This window comes from Penicillium canariense (genome assembly GCF_028826845.1).
Source record: "Penicillium canariense strain IBT 26290 chromosome Unknown utg000006l_segment0_segment0, whole genome shotgun sequence".
NCBI classification, from domain to species: domain Eukaryota; kingdom Fungi; phylum Ascomycota; class Eurotiomycetes; order Eurotiales; family Aspergillaceae; genus Penicillium; species Penicillium canariense.
In genome coordinates, this window is record NW_026622733.1 from 1,025,461 (window position 1) to 1,044,601 (window position 19,141).

General features: G+C 48.2%; 8 protein-coding genes across 8 annotated transcripts; 5 read left to right on the plus strand and 3 right to left on the minus strand.

The window, feature by feature from the left end:
- Nucleotides 1-547: 547 nt before the first annotated feature.
- Nucleotides 548-2,233, minus strand: N7482_008352 (uncharacterized protein; the record flags this gene model as incomplete). The annotated part of the gene is made up of 1 exon (XM_056690476.1): nt 548-2,233. The coding sequence occupies one exon, from the start codon at nt 2,231-2,233 to the stop codon at nt 548-550; it is 1,686 nt and encodes a 561-aa protein (XP_056540241.1).
- Nucleotides 2,234-3,812: 1,579 nt separating this feature from the next.
- On the plus strand, nt 3,813-5,729 carry N7482_008353 (fungal specific transcription factor domain-containing protein; the record flags this gene model as incomplete). The annotated part of the gene is made up of 2 exons (XM_056690477.1): nt 3,813-4,821; nt 4,888-5,729. 2 exons carry the CDS (start codon nt 3,813-3,815, stop codon nt 5,727-5,729), a joined length of 1,851 nt encoding a protein of 616 aa, XP_056540242.1.
- Nucleotides 5,730-5,918: 189 nt separating this feature from the next.
- On the plus strand, nt 5,919-6,146 carry N7482_008354 (uncharacterized protein; the record flags this gene model as incomplete). Its single annotated transcript, XM_056690478.1, has 1 exon — nt 5,919-6,146. The coding sequence occupies one exon, from the start codon at nt 5,919-5,921 to the stop codon at nt 6,144-6,146; it is 228 nt and encodes a 75-aa protein (XP_056540243.1).
- A 789-nt stretch (nt 6,147-6,935) lies between these two features.
- Nucleotides 6,936-8,921, plus strand: N7482_008355 (serine hydrolase domain-containing protein; the record flags this gene model as incomplete). The annotated part of the gene is made up of 4 exons (XM_056690479.1): nt 6,936-7,491; nt 7,546-7,668; nt 7,715-7,979; nt 8,033-8,921. The coding sequence occupies 4 exons, from the start codon at nt 6,936-6,938 to the stop codon at nt 8,919-8,921; spliced, it is 1,833 nt and encodes a 610-aa protein (XP_056540244.1).
- Nucleotides 8,922-9,113: 192 nt separating this feature from the next.
- On the minus strand, nt 9,114-11,256 carry N7482_008356 (MDR family MFS transporter; the record flags this gene model as incomplete). The annotated part of the gene is made up of 9 exons (XM_056690480.1): nt 9,114-9,488; nt 9,543-9,703; nt 9,755-10,258; nt 10,323-10,394; nt 10,447-10,470; nt 10,522-10,696; nt 10,748-10,799; nt 10,868-10,944; nt 11,005-11,256. 9 exons carry the CDS (start codon nt 11,254-11,256, stop codon nt 9,114-9,116), a joined length of 1,692 nt encoding a protein of 563 aa, XP_056540245.1.
- Nucleotides 11,257-12,012: 756 nt separating this feature from the next.
- N7482_008357 (transcription factor domain-containing protein) lies at nt 12,013-14,000 on the plus strand (the record flags this gene model as incomplete). The annotated part of the gene is made up of 5 exons (XM_056690481.1): nt 12,013-12,128; nt 12,184-12,774; nt 12,844-13,053; nt 13,136-13,377; nt 13,429-14,000. The coding sequence occupies 5 exons, from the start codon at nt 12,013-12,015 to the stop codon at nt 13,998-14,000; spliced, it is 1,731 nt and encodes a 576-aa protein (XP_056540246.1).
- Nucleotides 14,001-15,075: 1,075 nt separating this feature from the next.
- Nucleotides 15,076-16,215, plus strand: N7482_008358 (alpha/beta fold hydrolase; the record flags this gene model as incomplete). The annotated part of the gene is made up of 2 exons (XM_056690482.1): nt 15,076-15,487; nt 15,560-16,215. 2 exons carry the CDS (start codon nt 15,076-15,078, stop codon nt 16,213-16,215), a joined length of 1,068 nt encoding a protein of 355 aa, XP_056540247.1.
- Nucleotides 16,216-17,091: 876 nt separating this feature from the next.
- Nucleotides 17,092-17,688, minus strand: N7482_008359 (uncharacterized protein; the record flags this gene model as incomplete). The annotated part of the gene is made up of 1 exon (XM_056690483.1): nt 17,092-17,688. One exon carries the CDS (start codon nt 17,686-17,688, stop codon nt 17,092-17,094), a length of 597 nt encoding a protein of 198 aa, XP_056540248.1.
- Between the last annotated feature and the right edge of the window lie 1,453 nt (nt 17,689-19,141).

The window sequence follows — 19,141 nt, forward strand, 5'->3', positions numbered from 1 at the left end:
AGTCCAAAGTTTGTGGAAATGTTGATGCGCATGCAAGAGCGGGGCAAACCTTTCCCAATCGATGTCGGAAATAGAGGTGGAGGCCTCCCGACGTTAGTTGGTTGGCGCGGAACTCAAGGCAGAGTTTCCAAATCCAGGTCGGCACGCGGCCGATAACACGGAATTGCTTAATTCATTTGGAAACAGCCAGTAGACCGCAACGGGAAAGTTCACCAGCGTGTGACCAAAGCTGTATACTGTTGGCAAGATGATCATGCCGACAGCCACACGGAATTTGATCTCACGACTTCTGTGGAGGCTGATAGCAGCCAGATCTCTACAGATAAATGGATGATCGGCTAGTGCGACACGAATATCTCTACTTATCGGTTTAAATTGATGGTAATATCGACGCAGGATGGTAAACGAATACATCTGATACTATCTGAAATCGCATAAAATAAATGAGCCTTGCACAAGAGATAATCGTATTGCTCGAATTGCATCGTTCGCCTCTTGACCATAAGGTACCATGACCGGCCACAACTGCCAATAAAAGCACATATTCCTAACGATTATCTTCGTTCCCGTTGCTCTCCACATCGCGACCTGTTACTCTGATTACCTCACCGTCTCGATGAATAACGGCCTTGGAAAACTCCCTTGCCGAAAGGTGTTCTTGTGCGAACAAAATATCCAGTTCCTCATATGTCCTACCCCCAGTTTCAGGAAGCCGGAAATAAGCCCACGTCAACGAAAGCACAGTAAGACCACCGGTAAGAAGACCGGCTTTGCCTCTCCAGTTGGCCCACTGTGGATTGAGAATATACGGAGCGACGACGGAGTTGATAATATTCAAGATGAGGTAAACACCGCGGGCCAGAGTGATCGTCTTTGCACGTAATCTGGTGGAGGACACTTCCCCATTGATAATGTATGGCAATGGCCCGATTGACAGGCACCAGACGCCAAACCAGACCAAGTAGATGGCGGACGTAGCAAATCCGAAGGCAGAATTGCCAGGACCAATGGCGAGAAGGCCAATAAGAAACATGAGTAGCGAGAGGACGACACAGCCGCCCAAGAAAAGCGGTCTTCGGCCATAATTGCCACTCAGCGCAGAAGAGCTGAAATTGCAAGCGAGATGGATTGCTCCGATTCCGAGGGTCATCTTGAAAGAATCATCCGAGCTTAAACCAGCTTGCTGGAAAAAGTAGGTGGCGTAGGACTGAATTACAAACCCGGTGAGAATCTGGCTGCCCCATGTTGCACAGGCAACCTCAGTTCGTCGCAAATTGGTCCCCTTAAAGCAGGCGAGGTACGACGAGCCTCTGGTCATATCCTGCTCGAGTCGGTTGGTCTCAATCATGAGCGCCACGGCCTGTTTTGCATTCCCCTGTGCGATCTCATGACTTTGGGCCGAAGTCAGCCTCATAACGGAGTACTCGGCCTTATCGTAGCGACCCTTCCGAACGAGCCACCATGGAGATTCGGGACAGAAAAGAGCGATTGGGAAAATGATTACAGGCCAAGCCCACTGGATGGCAAAAGGAATGCGATAGGCCCAGTCGCTCTGAGAGTGGTTGAGACTAAAGAGAACCGCGTAGGAGAAAAACTGCCCGATTCCCCAGCAAACCACAACCCAAGTTTCAAGATAACTGCGCAAGACAAGAGGGGCCACCTCAGAGGCAAAGGCAGGGGCCATGGTGGAAAACATGCCCCACGGAATGCCAGCCAACAGCTCACCAACAAAGAGAACTCGAACATCTGGGGCAAAAACCTGAATGAAAATGAATCCGGTGAGGGCCAGTAAGGCGCCATGAAGGACTTTCTTGTGTCCAAACCGATCCGTGAGGTATCCATTGAGAAAGACACCAATGATATTACCCAAGGGATTGGACATCCCAAGGGCCACTTGCCACTGGGCGTCCAGTGTGTATTTGCCCGAGTCGTGGATCTCATGTCCATATTTCTTCTGGAAAGCTGGAAAGCCAAAGAGAGTACTAATCAACGCAGTATCGTATCCGTCCATGATGATACACAGGCTAACAACTGCGGACCAAAAGGCAGCTTTGGGGTACCGCCTTACGGCCTGTATGAATGTCGTGCTGTGCTCATCCTCAGTAGCTAATTTAGCATACTCCTTGATCCTTCCCCAGTCTTTGACACCGTCGTTCATAATATCATCCTGTCGTATGCCTTCTTCCACATGTTGTGAAGTAACTTTATCATCTGTGGAAAATATGGCGGCCATTTTCTGTCCTGATATCTCGACTCGGAGACTTACACAAGGAAGAGCCACAGAAGAGCGTTCGTCAGTGCCAACCGTGGCTGTTGAAGTGAATTAAGCGGGCTGAGAATAACTTGAGGAAAGAGGGAGGTGACCCTAGATAGAAACACTCAACCGATCTAGGTGCGGGAGAAGTGAACCCTTTATCAGAAGAATGTGCCTTGCATATGTAGAACTCTTGGCGCAATCTAACCAAAATCTGGTCGGGAAGTGAAACTACACCACGAAGACCCTTCATCTGAACTTAACTTATATTTAACCCCGGATTTCGTGGTGTAGAGGGCTTTCTCCACATAGTTCAAAGCTAAACAAACGTAGTCTATGCCTCTTGTTCGATCGATCTAACGAACCACAATTCTGTGCGACTATGTAGGAAGGTTAGACCCGGAAATTAGGCATTGGGTTTGACACCACACAACTTTACCTGTTAAGTTCCTAGGAACACTCAAGCCTTCGAGTTTACAAGGTAAAAAGTTGGTACGACTCAACGTGGACTGGAGCATTGATGTGAGTCTGAGTCTGAATAGAGGACTTGCGCGGTAAATTTACCAAGTAGTAATAGTGGACATCGTCCGTAGTAATACGTTAGATCGAGGATTCCGTGTCCTGGCTAAAACTATATTTTCGAGACTGATCTGATTGAGAGACGAGAGCTGTTGAAGCTGTGCAGCGCTTACTTCGGGCGAATTGGCTACATAGATATATTTACCATACCAAACGGTAAGGTTGAGAGGGCGACATGGAATAATGTGGAGTCCGGCGGAACCCGCTCGGTATGGTAATGAGACCTACTGTAGCATTCACCGAGACATGTATTCAGAAGACTATAAGGGCGTACATGTCCCTATCTGTAGATGGTATCCTAGAAACGATAGTAGGTCCAAGCTACAAATACAGGTGTATCCTTTCTGTTTGATAAATAACCTTGTCCCCAGCAGCAATCTCTACGCCTTTTTCTGCTTGACCCATCCTGTACGGAGTACAGAGAGACTTTCGCATTTCCCCGCAATCATCGTCACCGACAGCGTCCAATCACGGAATACTCCCCATGGCCATGGCATTGATTGCCTTGTTAAGGTTACCCCGCACAATAGACTCAGACTCTGGTGGTGCAACAGTACGGGCTTTGCTCTCCTAAATTGGGGCGGGGCTCGGGTAACAACACAATGAAATCCTGTTTCTGGGTGGGAGAAAACCACGAAATCTCCCTGTTTGAGCACTTCCCCTTTCAAAAGGTCGGCTCCTTCACGAATCTATCTAAAACCCTGAGGCCAATGGAATTTGTGTGGAAGTCCTCTGGGGCACAGAGCAGGAAACGGACTGCCCAAGATAAGCTTTCCTGAAGCACCTCAGATCGAGACTGGGCTGATTTGATCGATCTGCACCCTGTCATAGCTGTCGTGCACGCAAGAAGAGGTGCTATCATCTTGACAAGGTTGATCAGATTGAAAAGTTTGACAAGGCTGAGAAGAATGGCAGAACAGAAGCTGTGGAAAGGGCAGCCGTGGAGACTCGCTCTGAAGCAAATACCCGAGAGTCAAGCATGGATCCAAGTCGAGTAACCATATATAACCCTGAGTCCATATTGAACGATCTTTCCGTATCTCCGGAGTCAGCTCCAGGAGTTGAACAGGGGTCGCTTGCTCCAACAAGTTCACACGCAGCGCATATCCAATCCCTTGAGGCAGTGAAACTTTCATCACAGACGGAAAATCCACAGCGGAAGTTGCATTGGTACAAGAGGCAAAGAAGAGCTGCTCCACCAAAGCTCTCTGACCACTATCGAAAATATCTCGAAGATGCTGGGGCCTTTCTTGAACTACCACGGGCAACCACGGATGCTCTCTTGCCAATTTATATATCTGGCCTGGATGATCTCATACCCATCATGGACGGCGCACGTGTCTTCCGCGATTATAGCAACGAGCAGTCTTCCCCATATCTAGTGAAGGCAATGTGTCTTGTGACCTGCAAAATGATGCAGGCGGTCCCTTTCCTGCGTATGAACGCTGATGGCCCGCTCATGGAGCCGTTAGAGTTTGCATCTAAGCTGCTAGCCGGCCTCAATGCAGCTATCAAAGCAGAGCTTGAGCCCGATAGGATCATCAAGGTCCAAGTTCTTGCACTGATGCATCTACACACTGATGGGTTGGCTGGGATGGACCGTGCATCAAGCTACCTATCACAGGCCATTTGTGAAGCGTGGTCATTATCTCTACATGTGCAAATTCTGGGGAGTCTTGAACAAGATCAGAACGACCTATTGTGGTGGTCTCTGCGAAACTTCGACCGAGTAAACAAACCTATTACGGGAGCGGCACCTTTCCTCATTGACGACACTGACATTGGAATTGAGCGTATCGGCCTAATGAGAGACAGCTACCGCTCCCAGGTCATGGAGGTATCCCTGCATTTGGGGGATCTCATGGTTACTGCAACCAGGGTTTATAAAGCGAGCTGTAAAGCTGCTGTTGATCAGTGTCAGGAATTTCTATCTCTATCCGAGCTTACGTCGGACACTGATTATGACCATTTCCACAGATCGCACAGAGGTATATTTCTCCTCCCCCTTCCTTTTTTTTCAAAATTAATTTCGCGATTAAGACTAAGGGCAATAGAGTACCTGGAGATTTGGTATCATGTGGCTGCCATGCTATCCTGTCGGTATAGCGGACCGGGCAGCGTTCAATACAATCGACGCCTGGCATCAGCTGATCGTATCGTCGAGTTAACCTCCTGTAAGAAGGGTCAGAATCTCCCTCCACTTCCTCTCGTGCCCTATGCAATGTCAATGGCCCTTACGGTTATCTACCGCGCTTTGCGTGACAACCAACGTGATACTAAAGCCGCATATGACAACCTCCTCGTGTGCTGCAATGCTTTAGAGGCTATGAGCAAACTGTGGACGAGCACGAAGAGGGTGCTTCAGCTTGCAAAGCGGTTATTGAAGCTTATGAACAAACCTGGGGTCATGAATTCAAGGCATCTGAATAATAGCAACGATCACCTTCGTCAAGGAAGTGAAGCAAATCCCTCCATGGTTACGGCTGCAGATAATTCCTCGATAACCAGACATGGAGCAGACAACGGATGTACCAACGCTGAGGAAATAGCAACAACTCCACCCGGTGCTTCCCGAACTCATAAAATAGTGCATAACGGACATGGAGCACAGTGTGACGAAAATGCACAGCAGTCGAACAAACCGTGGCCAGGGTCCGGAACGTCTCACTTCCAGCTCGACAGTGCGATCTTCGACTTGTTTGACGACAGCTTGCCAATCGCATTCCAAGACCCTGCCACATTGGATTATATCCACTTTTCAATGAACGAGAATAGCTACTCCAGCAACTTCCAGTTCTGCTCTTCATTTGCCTCTCCAGACCTAGAATATGGCGACGACAGCCTTCATGCAAACATTAACTCGGACTTGAGAATTGAATTTGCGCAGAATGGATAGCAACTTGGGAACCTAGGTCAGTTTATGGTATATCTCTAAAACAGAGAATCCAGGAGCATGGATGAGAGTGGACGTTAGGATGAAAGAAACCGGAAGTTGTCGTTTTAGGACAACGATGACAATAATGGATTCAAGTGCACCCCAATATCACTAAGCAGCATTCTACCGCCCGGGTGTATAAAGGAAATCATGAAGCATCTCCAGGTTGACACCATTAAATCTCTGCGGTTGAGTGGCCGCAAACTTCGTACAAAATGCACTGGTCGTTACTTCGAGAAGTTCAAGAAGTTCATCAACTACCAGACAATAGAATTGACCAAGTCCGCTTTGTCGGTCACTTCGAGAGTTAGGAAGCTTTCAGGCTACAGCGGCGGCAACAGCCAGCGGGCCAATCCTTACGCCTTCCCGGGCCGTTAACCACGGTAAAAGGCTAGTCGGTTTAGGGGAAATAAAACAGCTGCCACTCTGCCCCGAATTCTGCTTGACCGACTACAAGGTGCAGGGGGTCGACGCTCACATCCGTAATTCTCGACCTGAAGGTCAACCCTAAAAAGCGAGGTCAGGGTCATCATAAGGAATTCTGCTCGACGTATGTGCAGCTGTCAAGACTTCGATCGCTAAGAGGACTTCACCTCCTACAGACAATCGAGATGAATGACCTGGACTTTCGCCCCGATGGTCATCGCTATACGAAAAGACTGACTGCAGGACCTTGAGAAGGACACCATAGATAGTTGGAGTGGGAACATAATGATCTAACCTGCGTATCGTTCCGCTTTTTAGTTTCAGGGCCGCATCGTGAGAAGCACGCGCTACCAGTTTGCAGATCGACATGCATGCCAGATGTAGATTAGCGTTTCAAGTTGGGGTTCAGGAAATAGGTCGTGGGAGTTGGGCGGTAAATCTGATCTTGGATAATACGAGGTGAGTTTAAATGACGCTTGTTTCTAGAGCGATCGTCAGCCAAGACTTGCCCGAGAACCTTGACGAATACGACGAGGTCCCAGAAAGGGAAACGGATGGCCTCCCCAAGAAAATTTGCAAGGATATGATATTTCGATCTTTCGAACAATTATGTTGACCCACATTTAATCTATCATGTTACATATAAAAATCGAAGATAGAAGCTGAATTAACTGAGTTCCTAATTCTTTTCGGAGCAAGCACATTCCAGAATGAATCTGGCTATAGAAATTCCCCGATAACATGCATTTCTCGATCTGTTCAAGCTTTGCAACTAGCTTAGCTGGTTTACTATTCTTTGGTACCTACACCAGCTCTACTCGCATCCCTTTACCCTCCTGGACGGGATGCCCCGTTGATGGTCCCCTACTTCCCCGTCCAACGAATCTGGGTCGGTCCCTTCATATCCAAAATGCTACCGCCAGCCTAACTCAGGCTCTCAACTCCGCGATACAAGGCAAAATAAAACCAGGGTTTGAAGTCCACAACACATCCTTTTCCGTTGCCCTTGTGTCTCCTTTTGACGAAGAGGCCAACGATAGCATAATATGGTCCTACCACCATCTCGGCAAGAACAATGTGAATGGGACAAAGACCCTCAATGAAGACTCGCAATATTTGATTGGATCTGTATCGAAAGTCTTTTCAGATCTCCTTTTACTTCAATCGGATGTTAATCTGAGTGATCCAGTCACCAAATACCTTTCGGGGCTCGATAGCAATGGAACTCTAATCAAGTGGAACAGCATCACTCTATCCGCTCTATCCGACCATCTGGCAGGAATTCCATCGAACTTACGTATGAACACCCACAAACCCTCAGACACTGCGGCCCGTCACTAATGTTCTTTAGCTTCCTCCTTTGAATCTTACTTTCTTCGGCCTACATATGAGCAGCTGGGCTTTCCGTTAGTTGGCAATGAAAGCTATCCTGATTGTGGCGTTGCTGGACTCAGCCATGCCTGCAATAAACAGCGTATGTTTTCTTGTGAGCGGTTTGAACTAAGCTGACCTAGGTAAAGAACTTATCCAGATGATGAATTCCGCTCTCCCAGCTCGGCTACCATATTCACAGCCAGTGTATTCCACGCTGGCTTTCACGCTTTTCTCAATGGCACTCGGCGAAAAGACTGGGAAGTCGTACGATGAACTGCTAAATGAAACCATTATTATCCCGCTGGGGCTCACCAATACGGGTGTTTCCCCCGGAGACAGCGACAGGGCAGTTATACCCCCTCTGGACGAGATGAGCCAAGGCTGGGGTGCTGACTATGGGCTGAATTCCCCGTAGGTGATCAAGCTTTCAAAATCAAGACTGTGGACCTTCTAACAAGGTCTAGGGGAGGTGGACTGTACTCTTCCTTGCGCGATCTGTCAATTCTGATAGGAAGGATTTTGGATTATACAATCTTCCCATATCCTGACATGACTCGGCAATGGCTGAAACCACAATCAATGACTTCTTTACCCAGTAACCTTGTCGGTCGACCATGGGAAATCCAGCGCACTGACAATCTTGTGCCCAAGAATCCACACACGGTGGATATATACGCTAAGAGTGGTGGGGCGAACGGTTATGTCTCACAGATCTCCGTGGTGGATCAGTATGGAGTCGGCTTTGTCGTAATGACGGCCGGCCCTCGGGACGCCACTACCGCGTCCATTCTGAATGAAGCTATCATATCTTCCCTAGTTCCGGCTACCGATCAAGAGACTCGCGCACAGGCACAGATGTATACAGGCAACTACAAAATCTCGACATCCACCAGCTCGACAGCTACAACCCAGAGCAATGCCACTGTTGCGATAGATCTCAAAATTGATGGTAGAACGGGCTTGAAGATAGACTCTCTGACACGAAATGGGTCTGACATTCTCAAGGGAATCTTAAAACTCTGGAACGAAATGATTCCACAGACCGGTATTTTCAATCCCGACTTTCGACTTTACCCGACCGCCATCGAGAATGAAGCTAAAGGCGAAGACAATGTGGTGTTCGAAGACTGGCGCATTAATTTTGACATTATCCCTTCCGACAATGCTGCCATGTCAGACCTACCCGGACAAGGAAAGCTATCAAATTTATGCTCCTCTTGGCAGATGGCCGCTTGGCTCTACTATGGGGGCGAAGCATTGGACCGAGTCGTTTTCAAGATAAACCATACTGAAGGTCGGGCGATCGGCGTTGATATCCCCTTCTTGCGCAGCGCTGTGCTTGAAAAAGCCTGAAAAATCCGCTGTCCTAGAGTGGATCAAAGTCAGGAGGCCATCATACCAGTCCACGAATTCGGAAGGAAAAAGCATGAATTGAAAAGACTGTAGAGTTTGGTAATAAATTATGTAAATATTGTTCTAGTCAATCAGCTTACATTGAGTGACTTGGTCAAACAAAGAGCGGAGAGAGCATCTCAAACTTTAATCTCAGACCTGTTCTCCAGCAGGCTTCTTCTTTCGAACATCCTCCCAGCCCATTCCGAATGCAAAAATCAGACAACATACTCCGAGAGCAGCGGACATGTAGAAACCATGATCCACACTCTTTGCATAAGCCTTCAAGACTCCCGGGAGGTCTTGATTAGATACCACGTCTCGTATGCCAGTAGCACCTGCAGCGATAACGACTTGTGGGTTGACGTTGGGAGCGTCTTTTGGAATTGTGGACTTGAGCCCAGTTGAAAAGATCACATCTGCAAATGTAAGAAAGATCGCACCAGAGAGTGTTTGCGCAAACATCAGGATTGACATCCCGACTGATATTTGACTGGGTGGTAAAGTGTTCTGAACTGCGATGAGAGGCTATATAAATGGAAGCTTAGCAAGAGGCCCAAATGTCCCATAAGAAGATCTTACCGTTTGGAATCCAGCCCCGCGTCCAGCTCCTGCAATGATCTGATATCCAACCCATTTTCCCGTGGAAGTGTTTTGTGCCAGTGTCGATAAAAGACCATTGCCAATTGATGATAAGACCCCGCAAGCAACAGCCCATGGAAGGTAGTACCCCATCTTGCCAACTGAGAATTCGTTAGTGCATTCAAAGATAATATAAATCGATGAGCACTTACTAAGAGCCCCTGAAATGACGGCCATCGCTACTTGTGACAAAATGCTCGGGAGTAGGTAGACACCGCTCATCATTGGAGAGTCATTCTTGATGGCCTGGAAGTACAGAGGGAGGTAGTAAGAGGAAATAAGAGCAATGGCGGAGATTGACAGGATCACTAGGCAGCTTGACCAGACATTCCTCTTTGCAACCATAGAAAGAGGAATCATGGCTTTTTCACCTTGGTAGTTTTCCCAGAATAAAAAGAGTATGAAAGTAGCACCGGCCCCGCAGAAAAGTCCAATGACAGTTGCACTGTTCCATGGGTACTCATTTTGACCATATTCAAGTGCAAGGAGAAGCTGAATAGCCGCGGGCGCGAGAAGAGCAAAGCCAATGAGATCTAGCTTGCGCGTTATAGTGTCGAATGCCGCTTTAATTGGCGGCTTAGCAGCCTGTTCTGGGATATCAGTAAAGGCGAGGAGAAACGCAACCAATGCACCGATAGGAAGATTGATATAGAAGCCTGACAGTTAGTTCAATCTGATTAGTCATTGAGAACTTTTAGAAGTGGGCTTTGTCACACTTACACCATCTCCAAGTTGTGTATTCAGTGAATGCTCCTCCTAGAAGAGGGCCAAGGACGACGCCGAGTTGGCAAACTAGACAAGAATGTCAATATCAACAAAATAGTGAAGAATTCGACTCCCTTACATCCCATCATCATTCCGATGAGAGCTGTGGCACTGATTAATAAAAAGCCAAAGTCCATAGTATCGGGATACATACGCGGAGACTTGTGAAAAGGGACTGATGAAGAGACAATAGTCAAGCCACCATTCATCAATCCGGCCGATCCAAGGCCAGCCACTGCGCGAGCGACAATTAACATTTTCGAAGACGTCGCAAGGCCGCAGAAAAGTGAGCCTAATTCGAAAACAAAAAAGAAAGACAAAAAGGTCCACTAGGTCTGTGTTAGGGTCGGCGGATGTTGAATACTCCCCAAGAGGCTTACTTTTGTGCGGAAATTAGTATAGACCGTTCCCGCAAGGGGTTGTAAGCAAGCGCTAGATGGCGTGTTATGACGGGTTGATCGATCCATGGTGAGTTTTGATTTTTTTTCCAAATAGCATACCTGGCAATCTGGTATGAGCTACCGTACCATCCCAAGTCTTCCAGAGAATGGAACTGGGTTGTAATCACTGGGATGGCCTAGAAGTAGAAGGGTCAGAAACACAAGAGGAAAAGAAATGAACTTAACGGACAACCCACAGTGACAATGATAGAAGTATCGAGTAGTACTAAGAACATGACTGAAGTCACACCCACAAGAACCATCACTAGCTTAAAACCAGTGATATACTCTCGCTCCCGAGCCTTGATGGACTCTCCTAGCACTTCCGAGTTCTTACTTGGCGCGCCGCCTGATGAAGCCGAGTCCAACGCAAGCTCTTTAGATAGTCCTTGACCAACTGACTCCTGTTTGATGGAAGAGTCGGATGACTCGACTACCGTGGAAGGCATTTGACTCATTCTGCTTGATCAACGGGGAAATGAGTGCAACCCACAGTGACAAGGTATGAGAGAAGGCAGAACAAAATTTCTCATTGAGAGAATCCCTGCTAATCTAGCTTATATGGGAAAAATTCGCTGACCGAAACTAGTATTTTCATTGCACCTACAATCCGATAAGCAGCCTTGGGGGCAGTCATAGGACCCAGTATGGCGTGGCTCTACTGCTCTTCATAGTAATTTTGGGTCACTGCGCGGGGATTTGGTCAAACCCGAACCCCGAATTCCGATCAGCCCCACGCTTGTTTCAGACAGGGAGTTAGACGGAAAGAAGCCGAATTGTAGCTCAGCTGTCAGTCAATGCATGAACGTGGACGGATGCAATTTCCACATAGATCTAGTGAGCTAGCATTTAGATAAATATTTCTATAATAATTTTCCGGCAAACCACCATCCTTGTTATTGATTGGCATGATCCGTCAAAGTGATGCCGAAGTCTGTGCATCCCATCCCAAAGACGGGGGCCACTGCTTAGTCACAGCCTTCTGTCGCTCAACCGCGCCGAACGGATTTCGATTTCGCAACCCCGCCCGATTGCAACGGAAGCGCGTTGAGCGTTGGGGCTCTCCTTATTTTTCATTCTTTTTTTCTTATCGGCGGCGGTTATATGTTCTAGTGAATCCTAGTGGCGCTCGATCCCCCAAGATCCCCCCTGCGAAGTCCTGCGTGGCATATCTGTTACCCGAACTCCAACGGTCGGACATCGGAATGGAGTCCAACCAACTCCAGAGTGGAACCCCTGCACCATATGGCCGGGCTTGCATCAACTGCTCCCGTGCTAAAAGCAAATGTATCCTTCTTGCGACCGGGAATGGCTGCGAAAGGTGAGTAGCACAGTGGAGGCTGAAAATTCCTGGTGGCTGATAGATCCGAACGTAGATGCCAGCGGCTGAAAAAGGACTGCCGGCCGTCGCCAACGGTGCGAAAGCGAAATGCTCGCTCATCTGCTTCTAGAACAGCACAGCTTGAAGCAAAACTTGATAACATTGTATCGTTGCTCCAGACTAACGGCGGACCGACCGGTATCCCCGCAGATTGGGACGTCGCATTACCCACGACTGGTCAAAATGCTTCTTCTCAAAGCCAAACTTGTGCCTCATCGTGTAGCTTGCCTTCCGGGGGCATTCCAACCCCGCCAGCAACAGTATCTGCGCCCAATAGCTGTTCAGTAGAGGATCTCTGCTCGACACTTCCAATTCCTCCAGAGACGGCTGAACAGACTCTCAGCTACTTCCGTACTGAGAACATGAAATATCTCCCATTCGTACACATTCCTTCGCACATGACCTCGCAACAACTGCGACAAGAAAAGCCCTTTCTCTGGCTATGCATCATGGCAGTGCTGATGCCGGGAAGCATCCAAAGAGAGTCTGTTTTCACCAAAATCACCGGAACCATTCATCAGAAATTACTTGTCGATAGCTCACCGAGTATGGATATGCTTCTTGGGATTATGACATTTATCTCATGGTAAGTAAGAAAGGTTCACTGAAACTTCGAAGTTCTTTCTACTGAATAGCGATATCGAATCACCTATAGGACGACCTACGCTCGACGGCCATTTCTCAACTTCTATGCCCATGTAGTCATGGGGCTTGTCTGTGACCTTGGAATCAACAAACCAGTCCCTACAGAATACTCAACCATGCAAGCCTTTAAAAGCGCTGTTGGCGTCAAGCAACATATCCCTACTACCAGGACCATGGAAGAGCGAAGAGCTGCGTTGGGGTGCTTTTTGATCACATCAAGGTATATGCATCTCTTTACCTATTCTAGCGTCTAAAAGAACGCCGGCTGACCTTCTCTACAGCATTGCACTAACATTGTCTAGAATAGATGCCTTGAGATGGAATCCACATCTGGAGGAGAGTCTCTCTATTCTGATGAATGCCAAGGAATGCCCCGAAGATGAACGTCTGGTCTCACTTGTCAAGATCCATCTGGTTATGGATAGAGTCTATCACCTACAGCGTGACGGTGACAGCCACTCTCCGGCAACTTTCTATACAAAGGCATTTCAGTCTCAACTAAAGGCAGTGAAAAGTACAATTCCGGCACATCTACAAGAAGATAGTATGTTCAATTTTGTTTCCTGGACGGTTCTTTGCTAACCTGGTGGGACAGGATCTATTCTTCTTTATCTTACCAATGCTGAACTCACTATTCATGATGTCGCTCTTCAAGCACCCTCTACACCTAACTCCCCGGAACTGCATAGACTGGAAAGTCTTTATACATCTCTGCAGGCGGCCAAATCCTGGTTGGATCTTTGGCTATCTGTGCCCGTTGAAAACTACACGGCAGTGTCCTTTACTATCTTCTTCCAATTTTCTCGGGCCCTTGTGAGCTTGTATAGACTTTCCATTCTGGAGGATCCTGCCTGGGACAAGACTCTTGTCCGGAACACTGCTAATATTCTTGAATATCTCGATCGAATGGCGAATATGATGAAGAATTGTGCGGACCATATTTCAGTTCCTCATCAGCCGGAGTGGAATATCTTTGAAAAGGGGCAAGTGATGGTTCGGTGCATTAAAGAGGGATGGGAGCCAAAGCTTATGGAAGTCTGGTATCCGAGCTTACCTTCTACTGAGGTTGAGAACGATTTCAATCAACCCAATCCTGCACTCAGTGACATTTTGCCGATCACTGGATTTGATGATGCGTGGATGATGGAAATATTTGGTTCAATGTGATGCATTGGCGCAAGCTTGAGGGTTTTTGTAAATTGCTGTTTTCTGTCGTGATGAACTCGACGAAAGCTCCTCACTGTATCTTAATAACAACACCCTGTCAGATCATCATGAAGTACATACTCCTATGCTATCGCATAAGCCGATAGTTCTAAAAGTCCATAGAAACCTCTTACACGAGAAGGGCGGCATGTGTCTGACTGTATGAACGGAAAATAGAGAAAAAGGGACTTGTAGTGGCTGCTTCTAATAGTGCTCTTTGTGCCGATGCCTTGTCAGGCGCGTCTAGCGGAACCGGTAGGATCTGCGAGTTAGCTAACCAGATCTTGATAGCTGTGATATGTGGATAGTTATAAAGAATCTGTCAATAGGATGAAGTCGACACTATCCAATTAATATAGATTTAGTTTGCGGAAACGGTTCGCGTCGCTTTCGATAGTTAGCTGATATAATCGCCGGGCGCTATGGTTAATATAGGTTCGGTGGGTAGTGATCGCTAGCTCTTAGATAAGAAGAATATCTAGGTTTTTGCCTGGGTAGTTATTAAAAGTGATTACATCTTTGGTCCCGACTTTATAATAGTTAACTATAGTATATGTGTATTTATCTCTAACATTAGGGGGGGGTTAGAGGTCGCTAGGGTTCGATACTTATGAACACATAGATAGACTCTTTCAAACCCTGATCGCTTGCCTTGCTATACTAAATATGGATAGCGCATAAATAGTAGCCCCTTTCGTATCTACCGGGTTTCAATGCTTGTACGTAACAAAAAGATTGATTGATTGAGGAAGACAACCGGGGGGAATGGGTATGACTGTAAGCACGGCCCTTACGGGCACGCTGTTGCCCGTATGCCGATACTCGCCGATTCTAACACTCGTGTTTATCAGCAATCCAACTTTCCATACCAAATTGTAAGAAATGCGGTCTCCATGTGACCTACTGTACAGTATCCCTTGCTAGCGGTAAGTTATCGCTCCGTTTCGACACATCATCCCAGGCTCCAGCATATATTCAGACATTGCTCACCAGAGATATAGCGAGAGCTGCTGACACTTCTCATACGATAATAATCATGTCCGATCCATACCATCACATATCTAAGAGCTGCTTCCACCGCCGTATCAATGTCGATACCGCATATGGCCCGCTCAACATCACTTTCGCCGACATTGGGTGCGAAAAGGGTCCCGCAATACTTTTCATGCCGGGTATGTTCGCTTCACGCTATCTCGGCATCCCGTTGCATGTAATCGCAGAACGTGCTGGTGTGCGCCTGCTCGTTATTGATCGGCCGGGCATGGGCGCTTCAACCGACGTCCCGCTCGCTGAACGCGTTGCCGCATGGACCGACATGCTGCCGCTTTTCCTGGCGTATCTCGGAATTTCACGCGTGAGCCTTGTCTCACATAGTGCTGGCACTATTTATCTGCTCAATACATGGGCACAGTGTCGTGACTACATCAACCCGGTCATGGCAGTAATAGGTATTGATTCTGACACCTAAGCCCTCACCTCCCCCTTCACCTTTTACATATTCTTACTTTCAACTTTCTTAGCTCCTTGGGTTGACCCCACATACTCGCGCGTGAAGGTGATGCAAATAGCACAGTATGTGCCAACTAAAGCATTCGCATTCTGGAATAAAATTCCACGCTTCTTTGTAACTCAAGCTGCCCCTGTGCTATCGGCCAGTGGAGCCCTCGTTCGTCACATGTCGCCTTCTGGTAGCAGTGATTCCCATGAAACGGCCGAGGACCTCTCGTTTCTAAATGATAACTGGCGACGAGTCGAACGTGACTATGGCGTACCTCTCCTGGAGCAGAAGGAACTCGCCCATCTTGCTATCCGTTTTATGCACACCGAGAACACTGTCGGCGCCAATAGCGAGGCTATGCAAGTTCTCCGCAAAGATGGGGGTAGTAGCTGGGGGGTCTGCTCAGACTATGCGGAATGCGCGCAAGCTCTAGCGGTCAACAGATTTACCCTCCGTGCGTATTTTGCTGCAACGGACGCTCTGGTCGGCAAGCAGGGACAGAAGTATTTCGAAGAGTGTTGGCAGGCCGCTGGGATCGAGGCGATTGATTTCGTCTCCACAACAATTGAAGGATCAGATCATGATACCATAGCGCAGTCAGTGGAAGCCTGGGAGGATATATTCTCCTTCCTAAAGGTTCCATTAACCACGGAAACTTCTCCGGATGCAGGGCATTAGACCCAACTATTGAACTTACCTACCGCTGTTACGAACCAAGCGGCAGCAATATTCTAGGAGGGTTTATTATGCAATGATGGCAATCAACTTGGAATCATGACACGAGCTTAGGAGGATAACGATGGGTTAAGGAAGGTACATTTTCGGCAGGATCGATAGGAAAACGGCGATGGAATCGGATATATGGATTTTTCTTGCCGTTTATTTCTTATGTCATCAGCGAATCCCTAGTTATAAAGTAGAATGAAGTAGTAGATGTCTTTAATGGTAAGATGACTTCATGGATAATTAGAGCATGAAATGAGGCAACCAGTACCTACAGACTCGCAGCTGAGTCCACTCGGCCTTTCGTTAGTACATAGATTTCAATAAAGTAAACATGAAGCCACATCGAACACATCATCGCGCTGGAGGCGGACCTTTCACGATGCCTTCATTCTGCCAGAGAGCCTGATGAGCATGTGTCAGAAGCAGCCTATTTCGTTTAAGTGTGCAGGCGATCCATTCAGAAGCCTCATTGGAGGTCCCTGCAAGGCGGTATCCTCAACTTTGATCGTACTTATGCTCGTCCCAAGACAAGTGACTTGAATGCACGGAAAACGGACTAAGTAATCGACAGACGCAGTATCGGTCTTGGCAGTGGCGTGGCTTTACAGTAAATGCAGGCTCTGACGAAGAACTGCCCTTATGTTTAATATAGCGAACCTGATCCACCGCCCTGTTCTGAGAAGCCAGCTGGACAACTATTTTCCAGAGGAGTGTGAGTTATGCAAACTTTGTACTCATTAAAATCTTTTCCTCCCTCGGCATTGCGTATATCTGTCGAAGATACCATGACAAGTATATTGTTTGCACGCAACCAGTCTACGGAATCAATCAACAATCAAAGATCATCTCAAACCCTAACACCTCCAAACCCTGTTTCCCACCCAGCGAATTATAGAAATCCACCCCTCCTGCCTGGGTCTGCCAATTGCTCAAGAGAATGAGATAGCTCATCGGGTCGGTGCAGACATTGCTCGCCAAGTTGGTCTGAAACACAGAGTTCGTCACATATGTCGGAAACCCAAAGGTAGCCACCATTTCCCGCTTGGCCGGTAGGTTGTTCCACGTCGGGGGAGTGTTGGGATACCATGGGTCAGTGGTCCAGAACTCGGCCTGGGTCGCAGAGCCCCATGCGATCTGATTCGGTTGGGTGAGCTGGGGGATGGTAATCTGCAGTCGGCAGCCCGTGGCAGAGGGGGGGATGAGGTCGAAGGTCATGGCAACGATTTGGGTGTTGCTGACGGGGTTACCGTCGCGGGTGAGAGTGAATTGGGTGTACGTAGATGACGGCTGATTGGGCGCGGTGACGTTGAGGATGTCAATATATGAGGGACCCAGGCCACAAGTCCGACGGACGAGGCCGGACGAGGGTGCGGCCAAGGCATATGCGGCCATGAGCAGCGTGACGACAGAAAAGGGGACAATCATGATTGTTAGTTGGTCGGGAGGCTAATGATATATGTGCTTGAAGAGTGTCTGGACGGTGTTCGAAGAGGAGCAGAACAGTCTCCTATTTATGGTTCGTCTGGACGTTCACCCAGTATCGCGAGCATAAAACTAGCAATTAAGATGGGCATCAGCTCACCTCACCGAGTGCATGAGCAGGCTTCTCAACCCATCAAATAGCAACATCGCATTGTATGTGGCGCTGAAACAAGGACACGAGAAATACGAGGTCTCGCGGCAATGAAGGATCCGAGATCGAAGCGATCACGCCGCACAGGCTGCATCATAGCAACCGTGGAACCAAGCAATGAAACCCTCCAGAAAATGGCTGTAAAGCTCGAGTTTCTCGAGTTGTGTCCGCCTGCTTTTGCATGTCATGAGTAGGGCTCACTGTAGGATACGCTGGTAGGTTTAGTATCATGGTATCATTCGATCTCTCCACTATCGGCTGGCTGGACGATACTGTAAGTACGCCGTGAGGCGGCCGATGACACCATTGCAAGCCAAGCATATACCCAGTACTGTCTCACTTTCACGTGAATTTACGAGTGACTGTGTCTTGCGGCTGGAGCGGAGCGGCAAAACACTCTACTATGACCCGGCATTTACTCAATAAGACGACCACTATCTGGCAAGAGAGAGGGATCTCATGATTGAAGAAACGATGAATCAGACAGATGAAGGAGAGAAAGAACCGGCAGATCCCTTAAGTAAGGGAGTGCCGTCGTGGAGCAGAAGTGGGCGGCCACACAACGGGGAGGGGCGGCAGAAGGTAGTCGCCCGCAGAAGGCGGCAAGTGGTCTCGGACGGCGGTCTCATCTCAACGGTTACGAAGACCGATATCTGCAGCTGGCTTACACTACGTCTAGTGTTAACTGAGTCATGGAGATTGAGGTCAATGTGCCGGAAGTATGCGCTATCTCCCGGATCCCGGAGACACGCGTTCTGTATAGAAAGGATGCGAAAGAAGACGCCAGGCGTGGTCAGGACGGAGAGTCTGTTTCTTGGTAGAGCAACACCGCACGGGGGATCCGGAGCCGGAAGGATGGGAACAGGCTGGCAGCGGTGCGGGCACTGGCTTTAGGGGCCTCGGTGCGCCCTCGTTTGGCCGATCGGGGTGTGATGGGAGGCGTGAGGAGGAGGAGAGCTGGTGCGCGAAATTCGCCTGCGGTATTAGGGGTCGCTATTACTCACTCTGCCGGCTGGCCACGTCGTATTGGAGTCCTAAATAGGCAAGCGGGTGGCATAAAAGAGGTATGAAATCTAACCACAAAAGGAGGGCTTTAGCTAAACGCCTTCCTGCATCGAAAGACAGACCAGACTCGAAAAAGCAACTACACTAGTAAAGTACATACCCCGTACAGAGTACCAGAATCAACTCTTATCCACGATAATGACGGATGAACATCATATAGCGTGTCAACCGTATCATTTG